The 22,359-nt window shown below is 36.5% G+C and overlaps 1 protein-coding gene across 1 annotated transcript; it reads right to left on the bottom strand.

Annotated features, from left to right (window-relative positions):
* Positions 1-17,829: 17,829 nt before the first annotated feature.
* On the bottom strand, positions 17,830-21,657 carry LOC120351887. The gene is made up of 3 exons (XM_039430639.1): positions 21,196-21,657; positions 18,307-18,597; positions 17,830-18,275 (listed from the first exon to the last, which is right to left on the bottom strand). Exons 2-3 carry the CDS (start codon positions 18,533-18,535, stop codon positions 17,857-17,859), a joined length of 648 nt encoding a protein of 215 aa, XP_039286573.1. The 5' UTR covers positions 18,536-18,597; positions 21,196-21,657; the 3' UTR covers positions 17,830-17,856.
* Positions 21,658-22,359: the final 702 nt, after the last annotated feature.

The raw sequence follows: 22,359 nt of genomic DNA, 5'->3' as shown, positions 1-22,359 counted from the left end.
TTGGTCCTCAGACACACCAACACCATTACGGGCCTCAAGTTGCAGAGCCTACTCAAAGACCTGCTAGCTGAAGAACCCCATTGGCATGGTCTCACTTGTCTAACAAAAATTCCCCTAGAGAGACTGAAAAGGAGGCTGAATGACATCCACCTGGAGCAAACTCAGAACCCAAGTTGCCTTTGGTGTCTGCTACCCAGCACCACATTGCTGCTGGCCACTATTGCAGTGATTGACCAATTCTGCCACCATCTTACCCAGTTGTCTTTGACCCAGGTGTCATCCAGAACTCCAGGATACCACCGCAGAGATCGCTTCAACTGCCAACCCAGAGATTCAGCCCAGATGGAGCAGACCAGATACCCCTCAGCCCAAACATGCCTTGCCACTGCCACCCATCTGGCCAAGACCTGGACAAACCACATGCTAGGTGCACCACTGACCTTTTACACATAAGCATCAGAGAGATGGCGCCCAACGTTGGACCACTGATGGCAGCCACCAAACCCCAGCCAAGCCTCTTCTTCCAAGAGATGGGGGGAATGTAATATATATGGTTACAATCGGGTATTTCAGATTAAATATGGAACAAGCTCCTTAGCATATAAGAATGTACTGTATTAATTCCAATTGTAGCTACTGCTGATTCATTGTGCCTTATATGGTGCTATGGGCCAGAAGAAAATCCATAGACTGCTTCAAAAAATTATTTTGCAATCAATGAAACGATTAACCACTCTGAATTTATCAAATGATTTTGCATAGTCACTGGATGAGCAGTATTGCATAACTATGAACTAATTCTACCTCGAAGAAACTCCTTTATTGGATTGGATAATGTAGCTTGGCTATTTGATTAGGGAATTTTATTGTGAGAATTCGAAATTTTGGCAATGCTCTGCTTAGCCAGCAGTCCATAATAACAAATTGTATTCTTAAATGACTGTCACAATAGACTTTTTGTGCAATCCCATGTCACATTCTGTGGTAACTGACTCTTGTTCCAAATTTCTCCAATATTGTATGATATCATACCATTTTGGCAATTTCTGTTAAATGGGCGGTCAGCTGTTGTTCAGTGATGATGACAAATACAAGGTTTCTTGGTTGATTCGGGAACCCTAGCCAATGATTTTGATTCCAACTGTCACCTGAAGAAGACCCAGAAGCAGCGACCACGGGATGATGGAGTGGACAACTGTGAGGGTGTACATTGTGGCTGGTGAGTCCCTAATTCATTATAAAGCTTGAGACACTCATTGTTCCATTTTGACCAGTCCAGTTTAATCATTGTAATTCCCTTTTTCAAATTAAAGTCTTTAAAATTATTTCAAGTTTTAAAAGCCCTTTTGGAGGAGGCCTTCTGCCTACTTCAAACACTGAGACACAGAGTTAAGTAACTGATTAATAGTCAAGCGTCTTCAATGTTAGCACATCATTGATATCATAACCATAGATAAAATAAGTTTATTTTTAATTAACCATTCTTTTGGATTTGAGTATTTGAATATTTGTAACTGATGCTTAATAGTCTTTCCATCCATCCTCCTTCAAGGTTGTTCTGTTTAAAATCATTATCACCTTCTCTTTTGTATTGTTGAATTGAATTGAATTGAATCGCTGCCTTTCAAAAACCTAGGAGGGCGAAGTTAGGGCGCAGCTGGCCCTCTCTTACACTTAACCCTCCATACAATTCTAAGTTACAACCAAAACAACATCATAAACAATGAACTAGAGTAGAAGAAAACAATAACTTAGAAAACAAATTAACAAGAAAAAAATACATATAAATGTGATAATTATATTTAATTTTTTATCATATTATAATTATTTATAATTATATTTGAATATAATAGAAATGGAAAAAAGAAAAAATTTGAACTCCTTTCGAATTTAAGTACGTAAAAGGAGTTATGCAAAAGGAAGAAGAGAAAAGTGAATACAGTTGAGAATTTTTAGTCCAAATCCATAGATTATTCCAGTAGAAGAAAGGGAAGAAGGGAAGAATTTAAGTACGTAAAAGGAGTTATGCAAAAGGAAGAAGAGAAAAGTGAATACAGTTGAGAATTTTTAGTCCAAATCCATAGATTATTCCAGTAGATTAAAATAATCTACTTAGAGGATCTACTAGAGGAAAGAGAAGAAAATGGAAGAGAGAAAGAAGGAAGAAAGAGGGGAACCACACATACACACATACACACACACACACACACACACACACACACACACACACACACACACACACACACACACACACACACACACACACCACACACACACACACACACACACACACACACACACACACACATACAGACTTGAATTACGGGTTAGGGAGCATTCCAGCCAAGTCCACCACCTCTGATCCACTGCAAGACAGCCGCACCGAACCGGTGATGTCCCTCAACTAGCTTCAGCTCAGCAGGCAAAGAATTCTATAAACTACAGGCTGTCACAAGAAACGACTTATTGAACATAACAGTCCTATGTGTTGGGACAGCCAGCAGATGGGATCCATGCCACGTTCCTTCACAGCCAAAATCACCCGAGTAATGGTACTCCACTGCCAGATACTTAGGCGTTTTGGTTTTCAATATCTTATGCAGGAAGCACAAAGCATGATGTGATCTACTCTCACGCAGCTTCATGAGTTCAAGTCTGTAAAAGTATTCGGTCACATGGTCGTCACGTCTCAGGTTGAAGATAAAGCAAACACAATAATTATGTGCACGCTGCATCCTCTGCAAAAGTTAAACTGTCATGTCAAGAGTCACAATGTCACAGTAGTTGAAGATTGGGAAAATCAGAGTCTTGACCAGCATAACCTTTGTTGGAAAGGGAATGAAGTCAGAGATCCTCTTCAATGTCATGATTCCCCCAATGACCCTGTTACAAGTCTGAGTCACGTGGCTGGTCCAGTCAAGAGTCCTTGTCATTGTCAGTCCCAAATTTTTCACGTCAGAACTGTATTCCAATTGTATGTTATTCAATGTTATGTATGGTCCGTTAGATATGTCAATTGTGTTTAAAAGTCTTGAGTTACCTATCACTATAGATTTCGATTTTGTCTTGTTAATTTTCAGTCCATTATTCTCAGTCCACTGTACCAAACGAGTCAAGTCAGCATTGACCTCATCAACTGTGATGCCAGAGTCATTTTTCTTGCAGTGTCGGTATATTTGTAAATCGTCTGCATACAGGTGATGTCTGGTCGTAAGTAGAGTGCTTGTCACGTCATTTATGTAAATGCTGAACAGTAGAGGACCCAATACCGAACCCTGGGGAACTCCTCTGTACACTTCAGGCCACTGTGAAGAGGCATCCCCAACTCTCACACACTGACACCGACCCCGAAGATAGGACCTCACCCATGCCACAGTGAAGTTGGGAAAACCTAATTTTCTGAGTTTGTAGAGTAGAGTAGGATGGAAAATACTGTCGAATGCCTTGCTAAAATCCTTTAGGACTAGAACTGTTAGCTCTCTATCATCCATGGCCCTACAGATGTCGTCAGTTACTCTCAGGAGTGCAGAGGTGGTGCTATGACCGCTGCGGAACCCTGATTGAAAGTCACCAAGCACCCCAGAGCCATGGATGAATGTGCTCAATTGGGAGTTGACAATGATTTCCAGAACCTTTGAAGAGACAGACAATAAGCTAATAGGCCTGTAATCAGATGGAGAGAGAGGGTTTGGATCTTGTTCAAGGGGATTACTATTGATGACTTCCAGTCATTAGGAAAAACTGACGTTAAAAGTGAGGTATTGATTAAATGAGTGAGGAAAGGAAAGATGAGAGGAAGGATAATTTTGATAAATTTGATTGGGATACCATCTGCACCAACAGCATTACTCTTTACTCTATGAACAGCCAAGAAGACGTCTTGCTCTGTGACATTGGAGAAGTAGAAATCCTCATTTGGATTACAATCAGACAGAGAGTAAAAGTGAGAACGAGCTTGGTCCAAACTTACAGGGATGTCAGTGGAGAAATCATTGAGATCATCCAGCAAGTAAGCAACAGTCGATACCTGCCTCTCCTTGCCAGCCCCCATCTCCCTCAGAGCACGCCACAAAGATGAAATTGATGATTGCTTTGAGGAGATCAAGTTTCTGTAGAATGTAGCTTTAGAATTTCTAATTTTTTGCTTGCAAGAGTTTCTCGAACGCTTATAATGATTGAAATCATTGGGGCTTTTTGACGCTCTTGCTTTTTTGCATTAATAATCTTGATCCTCATCAGCTGGCATATCCCATCAGTGAGCCATGGAGCAGGATCCCTGGTAATTCTACGATTTTTCAAAGGAACATGTTTTTCAAAAAGAGAGATCATATTGTGATTCAAAATGTTCAACATAACATTAACATCTTCAGTATGGAATAAGTGTAGCCAGTCAAGGTTAATTGCATCATTAAACAAGTTGTGGTAGTTAATATTCTTATAATCTGTAGAAGTGATTATTTTAGGTTTAGGCTTAGGCCTCTTGATATTATAGACAAGGAATATCATATCATGTGCAGAAAGGCCTGGAAAAGGGATCTGCCCATGGCACACAGCTGACTTCTTATCAGCAACTGCAATAAGATCAAGCAAGTGGATGTATGGTGCGTAGCTTGAAGAGGCAGCAAGGTCATACCATTTGCAAAAAACATAGTGGTCAGTTGTATTTTGTCATGAGTATTATGTCCAAGTAAGTCAGTATTGAAGTCACCCATGATAGCCACATGTTCATAGGGCACCATCAGCCCTAGTAGTGCTTCCTCAAATTCTAACATATACTCAATATGAGGCGGCCTGTAGCAAACTGCTATTAACATTTTAACTCTGTTACACTTAACCTCAATAAACATGTATTCAGGTCTAGCTGCAAAGGAGGTATCAGAGGAAAACTTATGAACAGGCAACAGAGAATGCTTGACAAACGCGGCAACCCCTCCCCCATTCTTGTGTAATCGGTCATTCCTAATGAGCACATAATCCTCGAGTGCAACAAGTCGATTAGGGATTGTCGGTTTTAACAGGTTTCAGATATAAGAATGATGTCACAATCTTTGCCCTCGAAAGTGTGCCTAAATTCATCTATATGGCAGAGAAGGGATTGCACATTGACATGAGCCACTTTGAGACGATCAGGGAAAGGAGAGACAGCCCGCTTGAGGGAATCGCCGACACTCAGCGCGGCCGCGCCGTCATACTGCTGTATAGACAAGGTGGCTGCGACGAAGCAGCAAGGCAGAAGAGAGGGGTGGAACGGTGAAACAACAAGAAGATACAAAAAAGACACTTACCACATTCATACTGACACACACACATAAAGAAAGAAATGAGAGAAGAAATATAGAAATCATATGAGATAAAAGAAAAACAAAACTGCGTACTGATGAATATAGGTATGAGCGGTAACTTATTTCCATTGTGACACAGAAAAATGAGAAGATCGCCATAAAAACATACATAAACATGTACTAATATATGATAATAACAATAAAATAATGAATACTCGAAAATAATAATAATAATAATAGAAAAGTGAATAATGTTATCATGTACTCCCAACAAAGAGTCAAACCCTACCAATTAGGAAGAATTAGAACAGAGGACGGAGGCAACAGATAAGTTAGGCAAAGTCATGATAACGGGATGAGGAAGACAACTACATCACAATCACATGAACACATGAGATTCTACTCTTCATTCACACACAGAAAAATAATGCAAAAGTAACATTGAGATTATATATGGATTTGACTGAATGGAAAGGTTCTGTTGAAGAGAAATGTTATACTGAATCATACTTCATTCATCCAGCCAACCGAAAATAAAGAGGAATAAAGTGATAAAATTCTAAGAGAAAAACAAATAATGATAATAATAATAATAGTAATTAATGATTCATTGAATGAAATTAAGTGGACAGAGAGTATGAAATATGAAATCAAATAGATATGCTGTATATAGTGTTAAATGAATGGAACAAATAAATTAGATAAAATTTTTTCACGATTCCAATGATACCTAATTTATTAAGATTGGTCGAAGAATAACAGAGAAATTAATTTTTTTCGTACTGCATGCATGACCACTTTTCACCATTTAAAGATCAATATTAATTTTTTAATTCCAGATGTATTTAAGATGAAGCTTTGAAACTCGGTATGGCTCCATATGGGCAAACAGATGATTTTACAATGGTTTTCAGATGATAATGTTTGTCTTGTAAAAGTATTGTTGTTTCATTAAAAGTAAAGAACCAGATGTAGTGCTTCCTATTCTTAGTCTCACGTTTCCTAGGTCTTATTTCTATCTTAAATTTCCAGTTTCAATATTTTCTTACGTTGCTTCTACACAAATATTTAATTATTGTAATGGAATTTAGTTCGCTGGAGTACACCGATATTCACTTCATGTATGGAGCAGCTCTTGGCAATGCGACCGAAGCAAGAAGAATGTATGCAGCTGCATTTCCAAACCGCCGTCTCCCTTCCGACAAGGTGTTCACAAGAACTCACAATCGGCTGAGAGAAGTTGGTTCATTTGAACGGAACAGGGTAATTGCTGGTAGGCCTCGAGCAGTTCGAAATGTTGCTTTTGAAGAGGAAGTATTGCAGAAATTCGATTTCAATCCTAGAACGAGTACGAGAGCAGTTGCAAAGCAAATCAATTCAAGTGCTTCTTCTGTGTGGCGTGTACTAAACAAGGAAAGACTTCACCCCTTCCGCTTTCAAAAAGTTCACTCATTGGTTGAACGCGACTATGAGCCAAGAGTAAACTGTGCCCGTTGGTTTCTTCAGCAAGACATTATCCAACCAAATTTTCTAGAAAATGTGTTATTTACCGATGAGTCCAGCTTTACAAGAGAAGGAATCTTCAACTCTCGCAACAGTCACGTCTGGGCCTTAGACAATCCTCATGAGGTCAAAGTGCGTGGTTATCAGCATAGATTTTCGCTGAATGTTTGGACGGGTATCTTAGGTAATCGCGTGATTGGACCATACATTCTTCCTAATCGTCTGAATTCTCCCACGTACATTACTTTTTTAAGAGACATACTACCAGAACTTTTGGAAGATGTGCCTCTTGCAAACAGATATAATATTTGGTTTCAACATGATGGTGCCCCTGCTCATTTCGGAAATGTTGTTACGGACTTTCTGAACATGACCTATCGTCAGCGGTGGATTGGGCGGGGTGGACCAGTACCGTGGCCCGCACGTTCACCTGACCTCAACCCTTTAGATTTTTTTTTCTGGGGCCATATGAAAGACCTTGTTTACAGCACGCCAGTAGAAAACGAAGAAGACCTTGTGGCAAGAGTGGTTGCTGCAGCAGGTGCCATTCAAGATGATGAAAATGCTTTTATAGCAGTTCGACGGTCCATGATTGAAAGGTGCAGACTGTGTAATCAAGTTGAAGGACGGCATTTTGAGCAATTGCTGCATTAGTATCAGTGAACCGATTTGAGTGAAATTAATATTTTTCAATGTAAAATAAAATTTGGAGGAAAGTTATTCTTGTATATTTCTGTAATAAGAACGGTTTTCATGAAATTATAAAAAAAATTAATATTGATCTTTAAATGGTGAAAAGTGGTCATGCATGCAGTACGAAAAAAATTAATTTCTCTGTTATTCTTCGACCAATCTTAATAAATTAGGTATCATTGGAATCGTGAAAAAATTTGCTAACTTTTTTGTCTCTTGTAAATTTTCTGTAAAATGGACGGTTTTCGAGATATTCGCCATCAAAAATTTAAAATGGCCGCCATTTTGAAAAATTTCAACGAAAAATTTTTTTTTTTTTTATAGTTGAGTCTTTATAGCATAAATATTCATGCCAAATTTCAGATCAATACAACATTTCGTTCTTGAGATAAAAATTTTTAAGTGAAAAAAACAAAATGGCAGCTATAAGGATAACCGCTGAGTTTTGGACACTTCAAATATGACATTTGTAGTCTCCTAGCATCCAGGTACAATACCCTAAAATTCTCAACACTACTTCTGAAACACCCTGTATAATTGTATTCTTCGTTGTGTTAAGTCCTCCCTTCTAACAACACCAGTACCCTTGAGCTTTTTCTTCTGAGAGAAAACTGCATTCCGTTGATGATAGCTAACAAATTTGACAATGACGGCGCGTGGTCGGGTGGAGGGGTGTTGGACGCTGCGACGGCCAGCCGATGCCTCATGCGATGCGAGTGATCGATGTCTTACAGCTCGATGTTAACACCCAGCTTATCTTCACAAACATTGATCACTAGTTGATAAGTATCTTCCTTATTTGCTTCTGGCACTCCAAATATGCGAATACAGTTTCTTCTTTGATACTGCTCTAAATTATCGGCACAATTGAATGATTGCTTGATTCTCTCATCACTGAGCTTAACCTGCTCTTTCAACGATGACACTTTTTTTTGAAGATCCACTATTTGAAGAATAGCAGAGTTCAGAGATGCTGTCAACCCTTCAATGACTAGGGAAGACATGCCGGACACAACGTCTTTAACTAATTTGTTATATACATTGCTGTCATTTAGAATTATAAGCACGAAATTGTTCTCAATACCTGAGATAACAGCCGGTGATATGGGGCAAGCCAGCTCAGAGGCAGAGCCTTGCTTCGAAGCAGTAAATGTCATCTGCTGTGGCACCTTATCTTCCACAGCTGATGAGGACGACTGCGATGATGATGATGACTTCTTATCTGCTTTGCCTGACTGAGAACGAGTCACAGTAGTGTGTTTTGGTGAATTCATGATAAATTTTTGTTTTAAGATACAATTTGCAGCCACAACACGGAAGTAACAGGAATTATAAACTGACAATTTTATAAAACAAAGAAAACTGCACATGATGGTATGTATGAAAATTCAGAAATTCAACTTTTAACTAACGGAAAGCTATAAAAAACGAGGAGCTCGAACCTGACACAGCCTCTACTCGAAATCTATCATTACTTCATCCATCTATTGTTGTGAGAGGAGTAACATTATATTTGTATTTTTTATATTTTCAATACTAAATTTGTTCTTTCTTGCCTCTGAGAGGAACCAGTGAAGGCCTTGGCTGTCTTCCAGAGAGCTATTGAAGTAACTAGTGCAGTCAAGAAATACCTCATCTCTAGATAAAAGTTTTCTTGGTGGAAGTCAGTTTTGTTTTCAATGCTTTCGAGCTAGATATAATTTTTGATTTCTTAGGAAATGAGAAATTTATTTCAAATTCAACCCCTGACAGTTAACAAGCTAGTTCATTTTTTCATTTCTGTGTGGTTCATGACAAAGGTTAATTTATTTTTCATTTTCGTGTAGTTGATGACGTTTTAGATTAATAGTTAACTCATTTTTCTATTTTGTGGGAGTGCTGGTGTGAGTACAATAGATCGCTTTGGAAACACATCATGTGTTTAATAGTCATCTTACAGCAGCAACAGCAGCAGCAGTAAACAGTGGTTGTAAATCAACATCATTGGTGGCAGCAAATAGGGGATATTCAGACAGTAAACTACTTGAAATATCGTCAAATATATCCACTAAATTACAGTCTGATCCATTGTTGGTTAACAGACAATACTTGGACAGTAAATTACAGGAAATTTCAACAGATATATTCAATAAACTGCAGTCTGATCCATTGCTGGTTAACAGACAATACTTTGACAGTAAATTGCTTGAAATATCATCAAATATATTCACTGAATTACAGTCTAATCCATCACTGGTGAACAGAGAATACTTGGACAGTAAATTGCTTGAAATATCATCAAATATATACACTGAATTGCAGTCTTATTCATCGTCAGTAGATAGAAAATATTCAGACAGCAAATCACTAGCAATATCAACTAATATATTCCAAAAACTACAGTCTGATTTAATTACTAAGGAAGTGTTTGAAAGGAGAATACATACAATGTCTGATATATTGAAGGAGATAGCACAGCAAAAACAATATTTTGATTGACAATTGAAAACACTATCAAAATCAATTAGTGTTGAAATTGAGGTAGAGTATGTTAGTAGGTCATTGTTTGATCAAAAATCAGATGAATTGAAGTCATTATGTGAACAACGAGGTAAGAACAATAGTTTGAAACATGTTAATACAGATTTGCTAGAAAAGAAATTGACAGATTTAAAAGAGAGTCTACTCACACAAACAAAACATCACTATATTAACAAGCATGAGTTTAATCATGATGGTATGTTTGTAGACATGCAAAAGCAACTTGATGGTAAACATTTAGCACTAGGTGTCAAATTGAAAGTTGACATTATGCAGATGATTATGAGGGGTGACGATTTTCTGAAATATTTAAATGAACAGTTGTTCAAATTTTCATATCATTTGATTGCTCAATATGTCAAAAAGAGGTACATCTTTGACATGAGTGTCATGCTAGACAGCATAATTTTGATTCTGATCAGGTACAAGAGTTGTTTCTGAAAAGAATGTTCAGGGGTAGGAGACCACCAAATGATTCCAAAAGAAAGGGATATGACTGGGAAGTAGATGACTAGTAGTTTTGCCACCAGTTGTAGTAGTAATATGGGATTTGAAAATATCAAATATCTGAATGTCTGGTTGGGGGGAGAAATGGGTGAGGGGGAACAACCCTTCATATTGATTGGGGGACTGGAGGGGGCTTGGACCACCTGCCTTCCTATTGGTGGGGCACAAAATGGCTGACTCGGTGGTGGAGGGGGAATCATTTTAGACCATCTGCCTTCCTATTGGTTTGGGTGGGGGGAAAAATGACTGACTATGTTGGTGAGGGGGGTGGAGGGTGAACAATTGCCATTTTGGACACATTCTTCTGCCTTCCTTTTGGTTGGGGGGGGGGCTTTGGTGGTGGGCAGCATGGGTGACTGTCAGTGAGGGGGTGGATGATGGTCTGGAGGGGGGGAGAATCCGGGGGTTCTAGGACACGCCCCTTTTCGTCTATTGGCCTTGTGCAGAACTCTCAAAAATACACTACTTTTGTAGATGAAGCTTAATAGTTTTTCCATCCATCCTCCTCAAGGTTGTTCTGTTTAAAATCAAATCATAATCACATTTTCTTTTGTATTGTTGTGAGAGGAGTAACGTTATATTTGTATTTTCTATATTTTCGATACTAAATTTGTTCTTATTTGCCTCTGAGAAGGACCAGGGAAGGCCTAGGCAGTCTTCCAGAGAGCTGTCGAAGTAACTAGTGCAGTCAAGAAATACCTCATCTCTGGATAAAAGTTTTTTCGGTGAAAGTAGGTTTTGTTTTCAATGCCTTTGAGCTAGATATAATTTTTGATGTCTTAGGAAATGAGAAATTTATTGTAAATCCAACCCCTGAAAGTTAACAAGCTAATTCATTTCCCCATTTTTGGGTGGTTCACGATGGCCTAAATCATAGGTTAATTTATTTCTCATTTTTGTCTAGTTAATGACGTTTTAGATTAATAGTTAATTTATCTTTCCATTTTGTGTGTAGGAAACAGAGGACGACGCAACTATGAGTCAACTAACACCGGCTAGGAGCGTTGAACCAGCGTCAATGACTGGAAACGTCAACACTTCCCCAGAATCGTTTCTAAAAACGAACCAACTGAAAACTGCAACGGAGCAGTTTTTGTACAATGCATGGAAAGAAGTCACTCTCCAACAGAGTGAAGAGAGAGAAAGAATGCATAAACTGGAAACAGAGTTGGAGAGAGCACGGTTGGAGATTGATCAGCTGAAAGAGATATTTTCATCAGTATCTACAGCCACACAGAATCTTCAATCTTCAGCTTCACATAGGCCAGTTTCACACGGCAGAGACCTCGCTCCTGGAATATCATATTAAGGAAGATCATATTTCATATTTTGCAGCTCTCCTGTACTTTCACATGGGGATCTTACGAATAAGCTGACAGATCTAAAAACTACACCGACGTTTGCTTAAAGTATGACTCATCACTTTTTCTCAAAGTCTAACTTACTTAAAAATAAAGATAGAAGATTTCTGATTTCGGATTTGGATTCAGCGACCCCAAATTCTTCAAAGCGTAAGTCCCATTTTCAAAAATACCCGAAAACAAGGGAGTTATAGCTGTTTTTAATATAGCTTTCCAATATCATATGATTATATAGTACGTACTAAGATAATAATACTCCTGCCTCACAAAGGGACAGTCAAAGGTTTCAAGAAGTTTTTGAACACCTGAGAAGTTCATACATAAACATTTTTAATTTTTAAAAGTTCTAGTTTTCCAAAAAAAATATTGAAATCATAAATCATCTCCACTCATCACCCAATAAAATAGAAGGAAAAGGAATGTTGTACAGTAAAATTCACTGAATTTCAATTGTCATTCAACAATCCAATTTATCAGGTTCAAATCGTTGAATATCGCATTCTTTCTCCCGTTCAAGATATTCTGCTTGATAATTAGTTATGTTGTAAAGAAAATAAGAATAGCTTTAGGCTGACCTCTCGAAAATGATTTTCGCTAAAAGATAAGATTGTGATCCACTGTAGTAGTCGTAGTTTGATTTTCATTTCTTATCAATTTCAGTATTAATGCTAACTACTTGCTTTCGAGCCTACTACTATTATTGACTTTTATCACCCCTATCAAAATTCAATACACTCAGTCTATGCATGAACTTCATCATCTCATATAATTATATTCTATTACATCGGTGCCGGTGGGCTTGGCGTGTCTAATGTTCTGTTTGAGGACGATATGAGCGAAGTTCTTTCTAATTTCAGAAGAACAAAGGAATCTTCTTCTGTTTTTGCTAATAGAATCTTTGTATGCTCATGTATTTCTTACGTCATCTATCATGTTTATGTGTTGTGTATGAATGTTGTACGAATGATTTGTGTGTGTGTGTCATCTTAATGATTGATGTTTTATCATCTATTAGTATGGAGCATAACCTTCGTTATTATACTATACAAAATAACTTCATCATTAGTAATGGTTGAAATTTGTGAATTTGTGGGGGACACCACTGATGTTAACACGTGCTTTCTAACAAACGGTGAAAACATCACAATTTTTCACCAAAATATCCGTAGTTTGAATAAAAATTTTGATTCATTTTTAATGTACCTTAGTTGCTGGAAAGTAAAGCCGGATGTAATTATCTTGACTGAAACCTGGTTTCAACCGATCGATGATACCAGCCCCTACAACATCGAAGGTTATGATAATTACTCTACCGGTAATGATGTAAGTAGGGCATCAGGTATTATCATTTTTGTCTCATCTAGCCGAGGTATTGTGTGTTCGCGGGAGGAATCAAAAATTGATGGTGCTGATTCAGTTTTACTGCACTTTAAAATTCTTAACTACAATTTCAGCATTTTGAGCTTGTACAGATGGCAGTTTGTTGGAATGGATGTTTTTCTGAATAGTTTTGGCCAATTTTTGGAGAGTGTAGGATGTAAGGGTGACTCAATGGTTCTGGGTGACATTAATATTAATATTAATGGTATAAATAATCCTGGAGCTTTTGACTACTTGGAAATTCTGCATTCCAACGGTTATCAATCGCTCATAGATATTGATACCCGTGTAACAGATTTGAGTTCAACTTGTATTGATCACATTTTCTTCAAGTCGAAATATAATAGGATAAAAGTTCGGAGTGCAGTGATTGAATCGCTCATTACTGACCACAGAGCGGTTTCAGCTTCATTGTCAATACCTGAATATAGAGACAGTGATGCTACTCCAGTAGTTCAAAATATAACAGATTTTAAGAAGTTAGCTGACTTATTGATGGAACACAACTGGACTAATTTATATGATTGTAACCTTGTTGATGGAAAGTTTTCCATATTCATGGATGTACTCCTCAACTATATAAATCAGTGCACTTACCAGCGCAAAAGTTCTTTTAAAAAAAATAAGCACTTGAAACCATGGATGACAGATAGCATTTGCATTGCAATTAGAAATCGTGATAAACTTTACAAAAAACACAAGAAATATCCCCAAAATAATAATTATAAACATGATTTTTTAACTGCAAAGAGTAATATAAATAAATTGATAAAAGAACAAAAATATAAATACTTTTCAAAATTGAAGACTTTTCCTGTAAAGAAGCAGTGGGAGATCATCAATGATCATTGTGGTCAAGCTACTTCTAAAAAAAGCCTATCCATCCGCATTGCGGAAATAGTGTTTTGATTGATGAAAAACTCATCACAAATAAATTCAATGAATATCTCATAAACATACCACAAGAAATAATTTCTTCTATACATGATCCAGATGAATTGATGAATGATAATTATAATAGAAAATTCAAAACTATTAATTTCTGTAACTCTTTCTTTCTAAAACCCATAACTTTTTTTGAATTATTAACTGAAATAAATATATTGAAGAAAGGAAAGTCTCCGGGACCGGATAATATATCATCTAATTTAATAAAATCAATATCTTATGCAATAGTACCTATTTTGTGTCACATCTTTAATGCGAGCTTTTCAGAGGGTAAATTCCCAACTAGACTCAAAACTGCAAAAGTGATCCCGATATTCAAAAGTGGATCTAATACAGAAATCTCAAATTACAGACCCATCTCATTACTCTCAGTTTTTTCAAAAACTTTTTAAAAAAAGAATAATATCCTTTCTCAGTAGAGTAAAGTTCTTTCATAGGGATCAATTTGGTTTCCAGGAGGGCTTAAGTACAGAGCAGGCGCTTAAAAAGTTTATAACAGATATCTATCACGGGATCAATACACCTCATAAGTACAGAACTTCAGGTCTATTCTTAGACATAGAAAAAGCATTTGACACTGTAGAGCACAATATCCTTTTGGAAAAGCTTCGTGCTGCTGGAATCCGTGGGGTGGCTAACATGTGGCTAAGATCATATTTGTCAGATCGCAAGCAATATGTTTCAATTTCTAACAGTGATAGTGATTTGGCAATGGTTAAATATGGTGTCCCACAAGGATCAGTTTTGGGTCCCATACTATTTTTAGTGTACATCAATGATTTATTTTCTCATACTTTTAATGGATCCATTACATCCTTTGCTGATGACACAGCCCTAGCATACTCAGCCAAAGACGAAAGAGAATTGCAAAGAATGATTCAGCATGATCTATTTGATCTGCGATGTTGGTTTGATTGCAACAAATTAGCAATTAATGCAGCTAAAACCTCCTACATAAACTTCTCTTTGTCAGCAACTTTCTATTTCCCAGATCCTATTAAATACCATCAATTTGGATGTGATTCGGTGGGTTGTGACTGTGAAGTTATAAAACAATCAGAATCCGTCAAATATTTAGGATTGATTTTGGACCAGAGTTTAACTTGGGACTTCCACATAAGAGAAATAAAAAGGTACCTTCTATATTTAGTAAAGACATTTTATCGATTAAGAGAGTTCTTCCCTGTATCTATTCTTCGTATGATGTATTTTGCTTTTTTCAATTGTAGGTTGGAGTATGGCATTTCTTGCTATGCTTCCACATTCATGTCACATTTTAAAAATCTTATAGTTCTACAAAAATCTGTCATTAGGGTCATTTATGGTGCTAGTAGACGGGCTCATACTTTCCCTATGTTTAAATCATTGGGGATTCTCCCTTTTAGATATATGTATGTGTTGAAAGTTCTATCCCTGTTTTATAAAATGAGTGGGGATAGATATTTGATGGAAAATATTGGACAAGACAGTTTGGTTACACGGCAAACTACACGAATGCTGGTGAGACTTCCCAAACCCAACTGTACCACCTTCCAAAGATGTTTCATTTTTCTGGGACCAAAATTTCACAATATCCTTCCTGAGGAAATAAGGAAACTGAAAATTTGCAAACAATTCATCCATAAAACGAAGTGTTGGCTATGGCTTCATTCACCTTTGGAAATTGAAAATTTCTTCAGAGTGGTAAGCTAAGTAAATAAATTGTCATAAAACCTAAACATTTTTCTTCTTCTTCTCTCTTCTGTCTTAAATTCTTTTTTCTGCCTTAAAATACCTATTGGTCGATTTATAGGTGGTGGCTTCCTCCCCACTGTTCACATGAAGTTTATATCACTATGAGATATAAGTAACGAGGGGAATGCTCCGATGTGTCAATTGTCGAATATTGATGACTGTGTGAATGCGTGTGTGTATGTGTCATATCATTTTCATATGTCCCATTATTCAAACTCCTATTCACGGACAAGGGCTTTGCGGAAGCTCTTTTGTGAATAGTATTTTTGTTTGCATCGGTTCTCACATAAAATGTTAAGGTTCATTTCCACCATCAGTTACATTATTCCAAAATGTTGATATGAGTTGTGTACTTATAAGTTTAAAGTTAATTTCTACTGTATTATTGATACATTATTATATAGTGCTAAATTAACCTTTCAGAAGTGCTTAGTATCTTTAAATTGTTAGTTATAGGTATCTGATGAGATTTTTTATTTTATTTTTTTTTGTATTGCTGATGTAAACAATAAAACTTGAAACTTGAAACTTGAAACTTGAATATCACTTTAAATTCCCAGCAATTATTGACTATTTCTTTTTACAATCAGAAAAATCTATTATGAACATACAGTATAAACATTGTGCTGATCTGAATCGATCTATGGTAATAATAGGAATTGAAAGAATAGAAAATGTCATGGCATTCCAAGTAGTGATGTCTGTGTATTAGAACTGCTGAGTTGATAATGCATACTGAAAAAGTCATGAATAGCTCAGACCAGCCTGGCGACTTTGATGCTTTTGAAACCGGAATCTTGTTTCATTTTTATTAAAGAATGATACGAAATGAAAACCATGTATCATAGTACAAAGCTTTGTATCATGAGTAAGATTGACAATCATGGCTTGTCGATTTTGGTTGCTGGCCTAAATCCTCATTCCTCAGTCGTAGAACTATGGACCAAGCGCGAGCATTTGCCTTTTATGTCGTATACCGTCGACACAAACTTCGGCGTCAAAAACGGCTAGCAAGAGCTAGACTCCATTGGGTTCATCCTATCAATAAACTTCGTGATAACGCAGGAGCTCACGCCACACTGTTCAAAGAACTCAGACAGGACGATAAAAAGTTTTTCAACTATTTCCGCATGTCGTCCAAAACATTTGATGAACTCCATGAGAAGGTGAAGGATAAAATTCAGCTGAGAGATACGAACATGAGGAACTGCATCCCGTCCGAACTTAAACTGGCTGTAACTTTGAGGTAAGATACAGTGTTTTTTATTATTATGTTGACTGTATTCTGATTCTGTTGACTTACATCTACTCTATAGCCTATATTATATTATATATGTCTAATCATAACGTTTTAAGGATTTAATAATGCAATTTTCGACCACTTCCCAACTAGCTAGAGACTTGAAATTTCCAGGATAGGTCAAATCTCAATGACAATGCATTTACTGATCATTGTTTTCGAAATTTCCTCACTCCTTACGTCCTTTTGTAAGATAAGAGGATATTATTGAAGGAGCTTAGGGAACTCCTACTGATGACTAGAGTTGGGCACAAGCCTCCTGCCACAATGATGATAATGGATTAATTCGAAAAATAATGAAATAGTGATATCAATATCTGTCTCATAAGCCTGACATTTCTAGACTGAGACAGAATATGATAGTCATAAAATTGGTGACATAATTAATTCAACAATTCGATAGAACTATTTTATTATTTTTAGTGGGCAGGAAAAGATTGATTCCTAATATAGATCTGTTTTGAAATGATTTTTCAATTAAAGAGGTAATCTAAAATAAGAGAAGTAAATGAATATTTAAAATTTTATTAATATAGATATAAAACATTAAGGATTCAAGTATCAGTAGAAAAAGGCAAATTTATTGAAAGATACACCAGCTATCATTTTCGAGCTTAGTCAATTTTGACTATTCTGTGTTTTGAAATGATGTGGGAGTGAGAGACGAAGTTGTGGCATCAGACATTTGTGTTATGGGGGATGTCACAGAGGTACGCCGATGGTAGTGAGACTGATAGAATTCCTGGGGAAACTGAGGAGCAGTGATTAAAGAATGATGCTGTACGAATTGCTGAGGAGTGCTTGAATATCCCCAACCAATAGTCTGAGGGGACTGGTGTTGTTCAGCAAATTGTGGTGGTGCACTGTATGGTCCAATTCTTGGAGCATGCTTTATGCTTTGAATCAAGGTCAGTGTCCTTGTTTGGAACTCAAGGACTTGGTCATCAGTAAAAGTGTCCAGAGTTGGCAGCAATCCTTGCATGGAAGCCATGTGTCTGTTTGGGGCTTCTACCATCGCCAGCAATTTTGCCTCGAATTCATCAGGCTTCAGGCTTCAGGCTTCAGGCTTCATCAGGAATCCGTGTCTCATTGGATCTCTTCTTCTTAGATGCCTGAGTTTCTTTGGAAGAAGTAGGCGTTGAATCCTGAGTTTCAGTTTCAGCACTTTCCTGTGAGCTGTTCTCGCTTAAAAAAGTGTCTTCAGTCTCCCTGGAATCGAAAACTTTCCGCAAAAAATCCATTTGTTCGTGGAAAATATACTTCTTCATTTTCGATGCAGGAGCTCCAGATCTCTTACTCTTATTCATTCTCACAATGGCTTTCCTATAACCAGTCCTAAGAGTTTTTCACTTTTTTATCACGTCCTTTTCTGAAACAAACAGATAGAAATACCTTTAATTGATATGACAGCTGTGACATGAGTTCAATGTTGAAATATTCTGCCAACATTCACTCATTACCATTCTCAAAAGAAGATGGGGTTTTTGGCAGGGTTTTAAAATTTCACTTCATCATTACTCATTCCTCTTGATATTTATATTGATAACGTCTCATAAGTCATCATCAGGACAAAACCTTGCCATCTTTCTTGGCAGACTTATTTTTAAATGATCTTAGAATTTAATTTTTTATAGCATCGATACCGAAATATGGGTGGAGAATAAACTCTAATTGAAGGGTAGAATTGTTTTCCAAGACTCATTTGTACAATAATGCAGTTAATGTAATAATGAGAAGTTATTCCTATAAAAAGCATCTTGGAATAAATTATAATATTGAGAAAATTTATGAATCTTCATTTTTCGCCTCAAGCCGTTATAATTTTATTCATGATTTAAGTCAGATCAACTTCCATACTCGTCAGTATACTTTTAAAGTATCGAAATACATTCTAACAAATTCAATTTTCTTCGTATTTGAAATAAATTAAAGAAGACTTGAATGTTGACACAGTGCTTTACTCGTATACAATAAGTATACTTTACAAGTATACAATATAGAAATTAAAATCATGCATTTCACAGTTTTCATCAAAGCAGTAAACAAATTAAGTTTATAATGCGTTTTGCTTCTTTTCAGGTACCTTGAAAGTGGGTGTACATTCACTGAACTGAATTACAGGTTCAGAATAGGCATTTCGACAGCATCTATGATTGTGAGGAGTGTATGTCAAGCCATTTGGTCACTCATGAAAGAGGAATTGCTCCCAGTTCCAACTAAAGAGAAGTGGGAGAGCATTGCACTTGGCTTTGAACAGAGAGCTAACTTCCCAAACTGTTTAGGCGCAATCGATGGGAAACATATTCGCTTGGTTTGTCCATATAAAACTGGATCCATGTTTTTCAACTACAAAGAATATTATTCTGTTGCCCTTATGGCCATTGCGGATTCTGAGTACAAGTTTGTGTACGTGGATATAGGCAGCTATGGAAAAGATTGCGACTCTTCTGTTTCCAAACGTTCAAGACTATGGAGAGCATTAGAAAATCAAAATCTTCCACTTCCAATAGAAAAACCTCTTCCTGGTGCACAGGGACCTTATTTACCTTATGTTTTTGTTGCTGATGAAGCTTTCGGATTGCAAACCAACTTGATGAGGCTCTTTGGAGGAAAGAGTTTATCAGCTGAAAAGAGAGTTTTCAACTATCGTTTGAGTAGAGCACGACGTTATGTGGAATGTGCATTTGGAATTTTCTCTAATAAATGGCGAATATTCCACCGGGCCATGAATGTGCAACCTGATTTTGCTGTGGACTTGATCAAATGTTGTGTTCTACTCCACAATTTCGTTCGTGACAGAGACGGTTTTGCATTTGAAGACACAATGACAATCGAAGGACTGGAGGATGTACAACAGGAACAAGAAATCAGAGGAAATTTGTCTGCCAACAATATCCGAAACACATACTGCAATCATTTCATGTCACCTGTGGGGGCTGTTTCTTGGCAAATGGACGAAATTTAAAATTTGCATAAATTATCAGTAATTCGACTAAGCAATACATTTTCTCTACATTATTTTTTAAAAGATTCATGACTTAAGAGATCTGACTCCAATGAAGAAAAACATTTAGTATTGAAATGGAGATTAATGCTGTATCAACAATGATAGATGAAAATAATAACAATAATTTTATATTTAAATGAATATTTTACAAGCTATACGGTAGATTTAAATAATATTTGTTTCTGAAATTTGTCTGTGACATTTTCAAAACTATTAAATAATTTATTGCTACTTTCAGTTTGTATTCTATCTTATAATAAATGGCTAAAAAAATTAGTAAGAGTAATTGATAGATCGATGGTAATCTGCTCAATAAATCGAGGTACCTACTGTATTGGAACATCAATGTTTTGAAGAATTTTGTCATCACTAAATTTAGACTGACTTTTGCAGTTGGTATTATGTAAAACTTGTGAGGGAAGAGGGAGAAAGCGAGAGAGAGAGATCACCTCCAAAGGTCCAGAACAAATTGAGCATTTTGGGTTTGAGTCATTGATTTCTCAATATTCAATGACTACCGGACTACCTAACATTTCTTCATAAAATAAATGTTTCAATCAAATCAATAATTCCTATATTAACTGAATGTATTTAAAATAAATAAATCATTCCTATATAATGTATTCTTATTCTCAATTCGTTTACATATCAACTGAAAATTTCATATAAATGTTTATTGAAAATTTCAATCGTTGATTGAAAGGTAATTCTTAGATAATTAGATGAATTAATTTAGAATGGATAGGCAGTACTTTCCTTTGATGTCTAACAAAATCTTTATGCTGGGATCACCAAATCTTAGTGTAGTTTTTTTCTAAATACAGCAATGAATCAATAGAGAAACTAAAAACATGCTGAAGAAAGCAAGCAAAATTGAAAAACCTATAAATAATAGATTTTCAAACTATTCCAGGAACTAGATCGAGAAAAACAAAATCATTATAGAAATATCCTACTTACCAAACTTTTTCTGTTGGGAATGATTAAAGCTTCGAAATCTTCTTTGATCACTCTGCAAACTTCCATCCAACTTTTGGCGACTCCATTCCGGTCCATGTAGATGTCAAGACTTTTATCCCAAAGAGCAGGTCAGTTGCAAACTGCAGTAATCAACAGCTCCACATCAAACTCGGACATCGCGTAATGACAGGTGTCAAAGTCAAGTCAAGTCAACAACTGACAAGTCAACAAGTGTCAACTGGAGAAGTGAGTGAGCAAGCACAGTGCTGCCATAATGCGAAAAGCATAACCATTGTACCAACTATTCTAAATTATCGTACTGTATTTCGTGAAGCCGTGCTTTGCTAAAGCCAGTTACTCAGAAAGCGTTTTTTTGTTGTTCGATGTTTTGTCATCCTTATGAATTCTGTTGAAGCAAACATAATGTTATTTAAGAAGTTGTGATGAACCTGTATAAACAATTCATAGAGTTCTTAGAATTCATAGGAACGGTAAAAAATCAATTTTACGAAAATCGATGTACATGTAACTGGATTTAGAAGATCAATACGATAATGTTCTCTATCACAATTTAATCATAGAAATGTTTAAGTGAAAACGTTGGGCGCAAACCTTCTGCCATGAGGAGACAAATAAATTTATGAAAAGCTTGATAGCTTGAATAGTGATCTGATATTTGTTACACGTTTTTATTCTAAGACAATCATAATATGTCTTAGACTAATTTTTAATGTTTCTTCAATCGGCAGGAAAACTTTGGTTTTTCAAAGTTATCTTACTCCCTTATTTTGGGGTATTTTCAGAAATCAAGATAAATAACTCACCAAATTTCCTACACGAATACAGTGTGAGTTGTATTATAATAGCTACAGTACTTACGTACTGTATAGTACAGTACCTGTTCGTTTTTACCGTATAATTATATGATAATAGAAAGCTTAATTAAAAACAGCCATAACTTCCTTGTTTTCTGATATTTTCGAAAACGGGACTTACGCTTTAATGAATTTGTGGTCGCTGAATCCAAATCCGAAATCAGAAATCTTCCATCTAGATGTTGAATGAAGCTGCTAAATATGAATGGCACACGTACGAAAATGAACAAACTCGTCCAATTCGTGTCATGGCTAAAGAGCTTCATCCATCATGCGATCCAGAGGATAT

This window comes from Nilaparvata lugens, chromosome 6 (assembly GCF_014356525.2).
Source record: "Nilaparvata lugens isolate BPH chromosome 6, ASM1435652v1, whole genome shotgun sequence".
Taxonomy (NCBI): Eukaryota; Metazoa; Arthropoda; class Insecta; order Hemiptera; family Delphacidae; genus Nilaparvata; species Nilaparvata lugens.
Note: the sequence above shows the minus strand (reverse complement) of the source record. Positions and strands in the feature narration are given on the sequence as shown.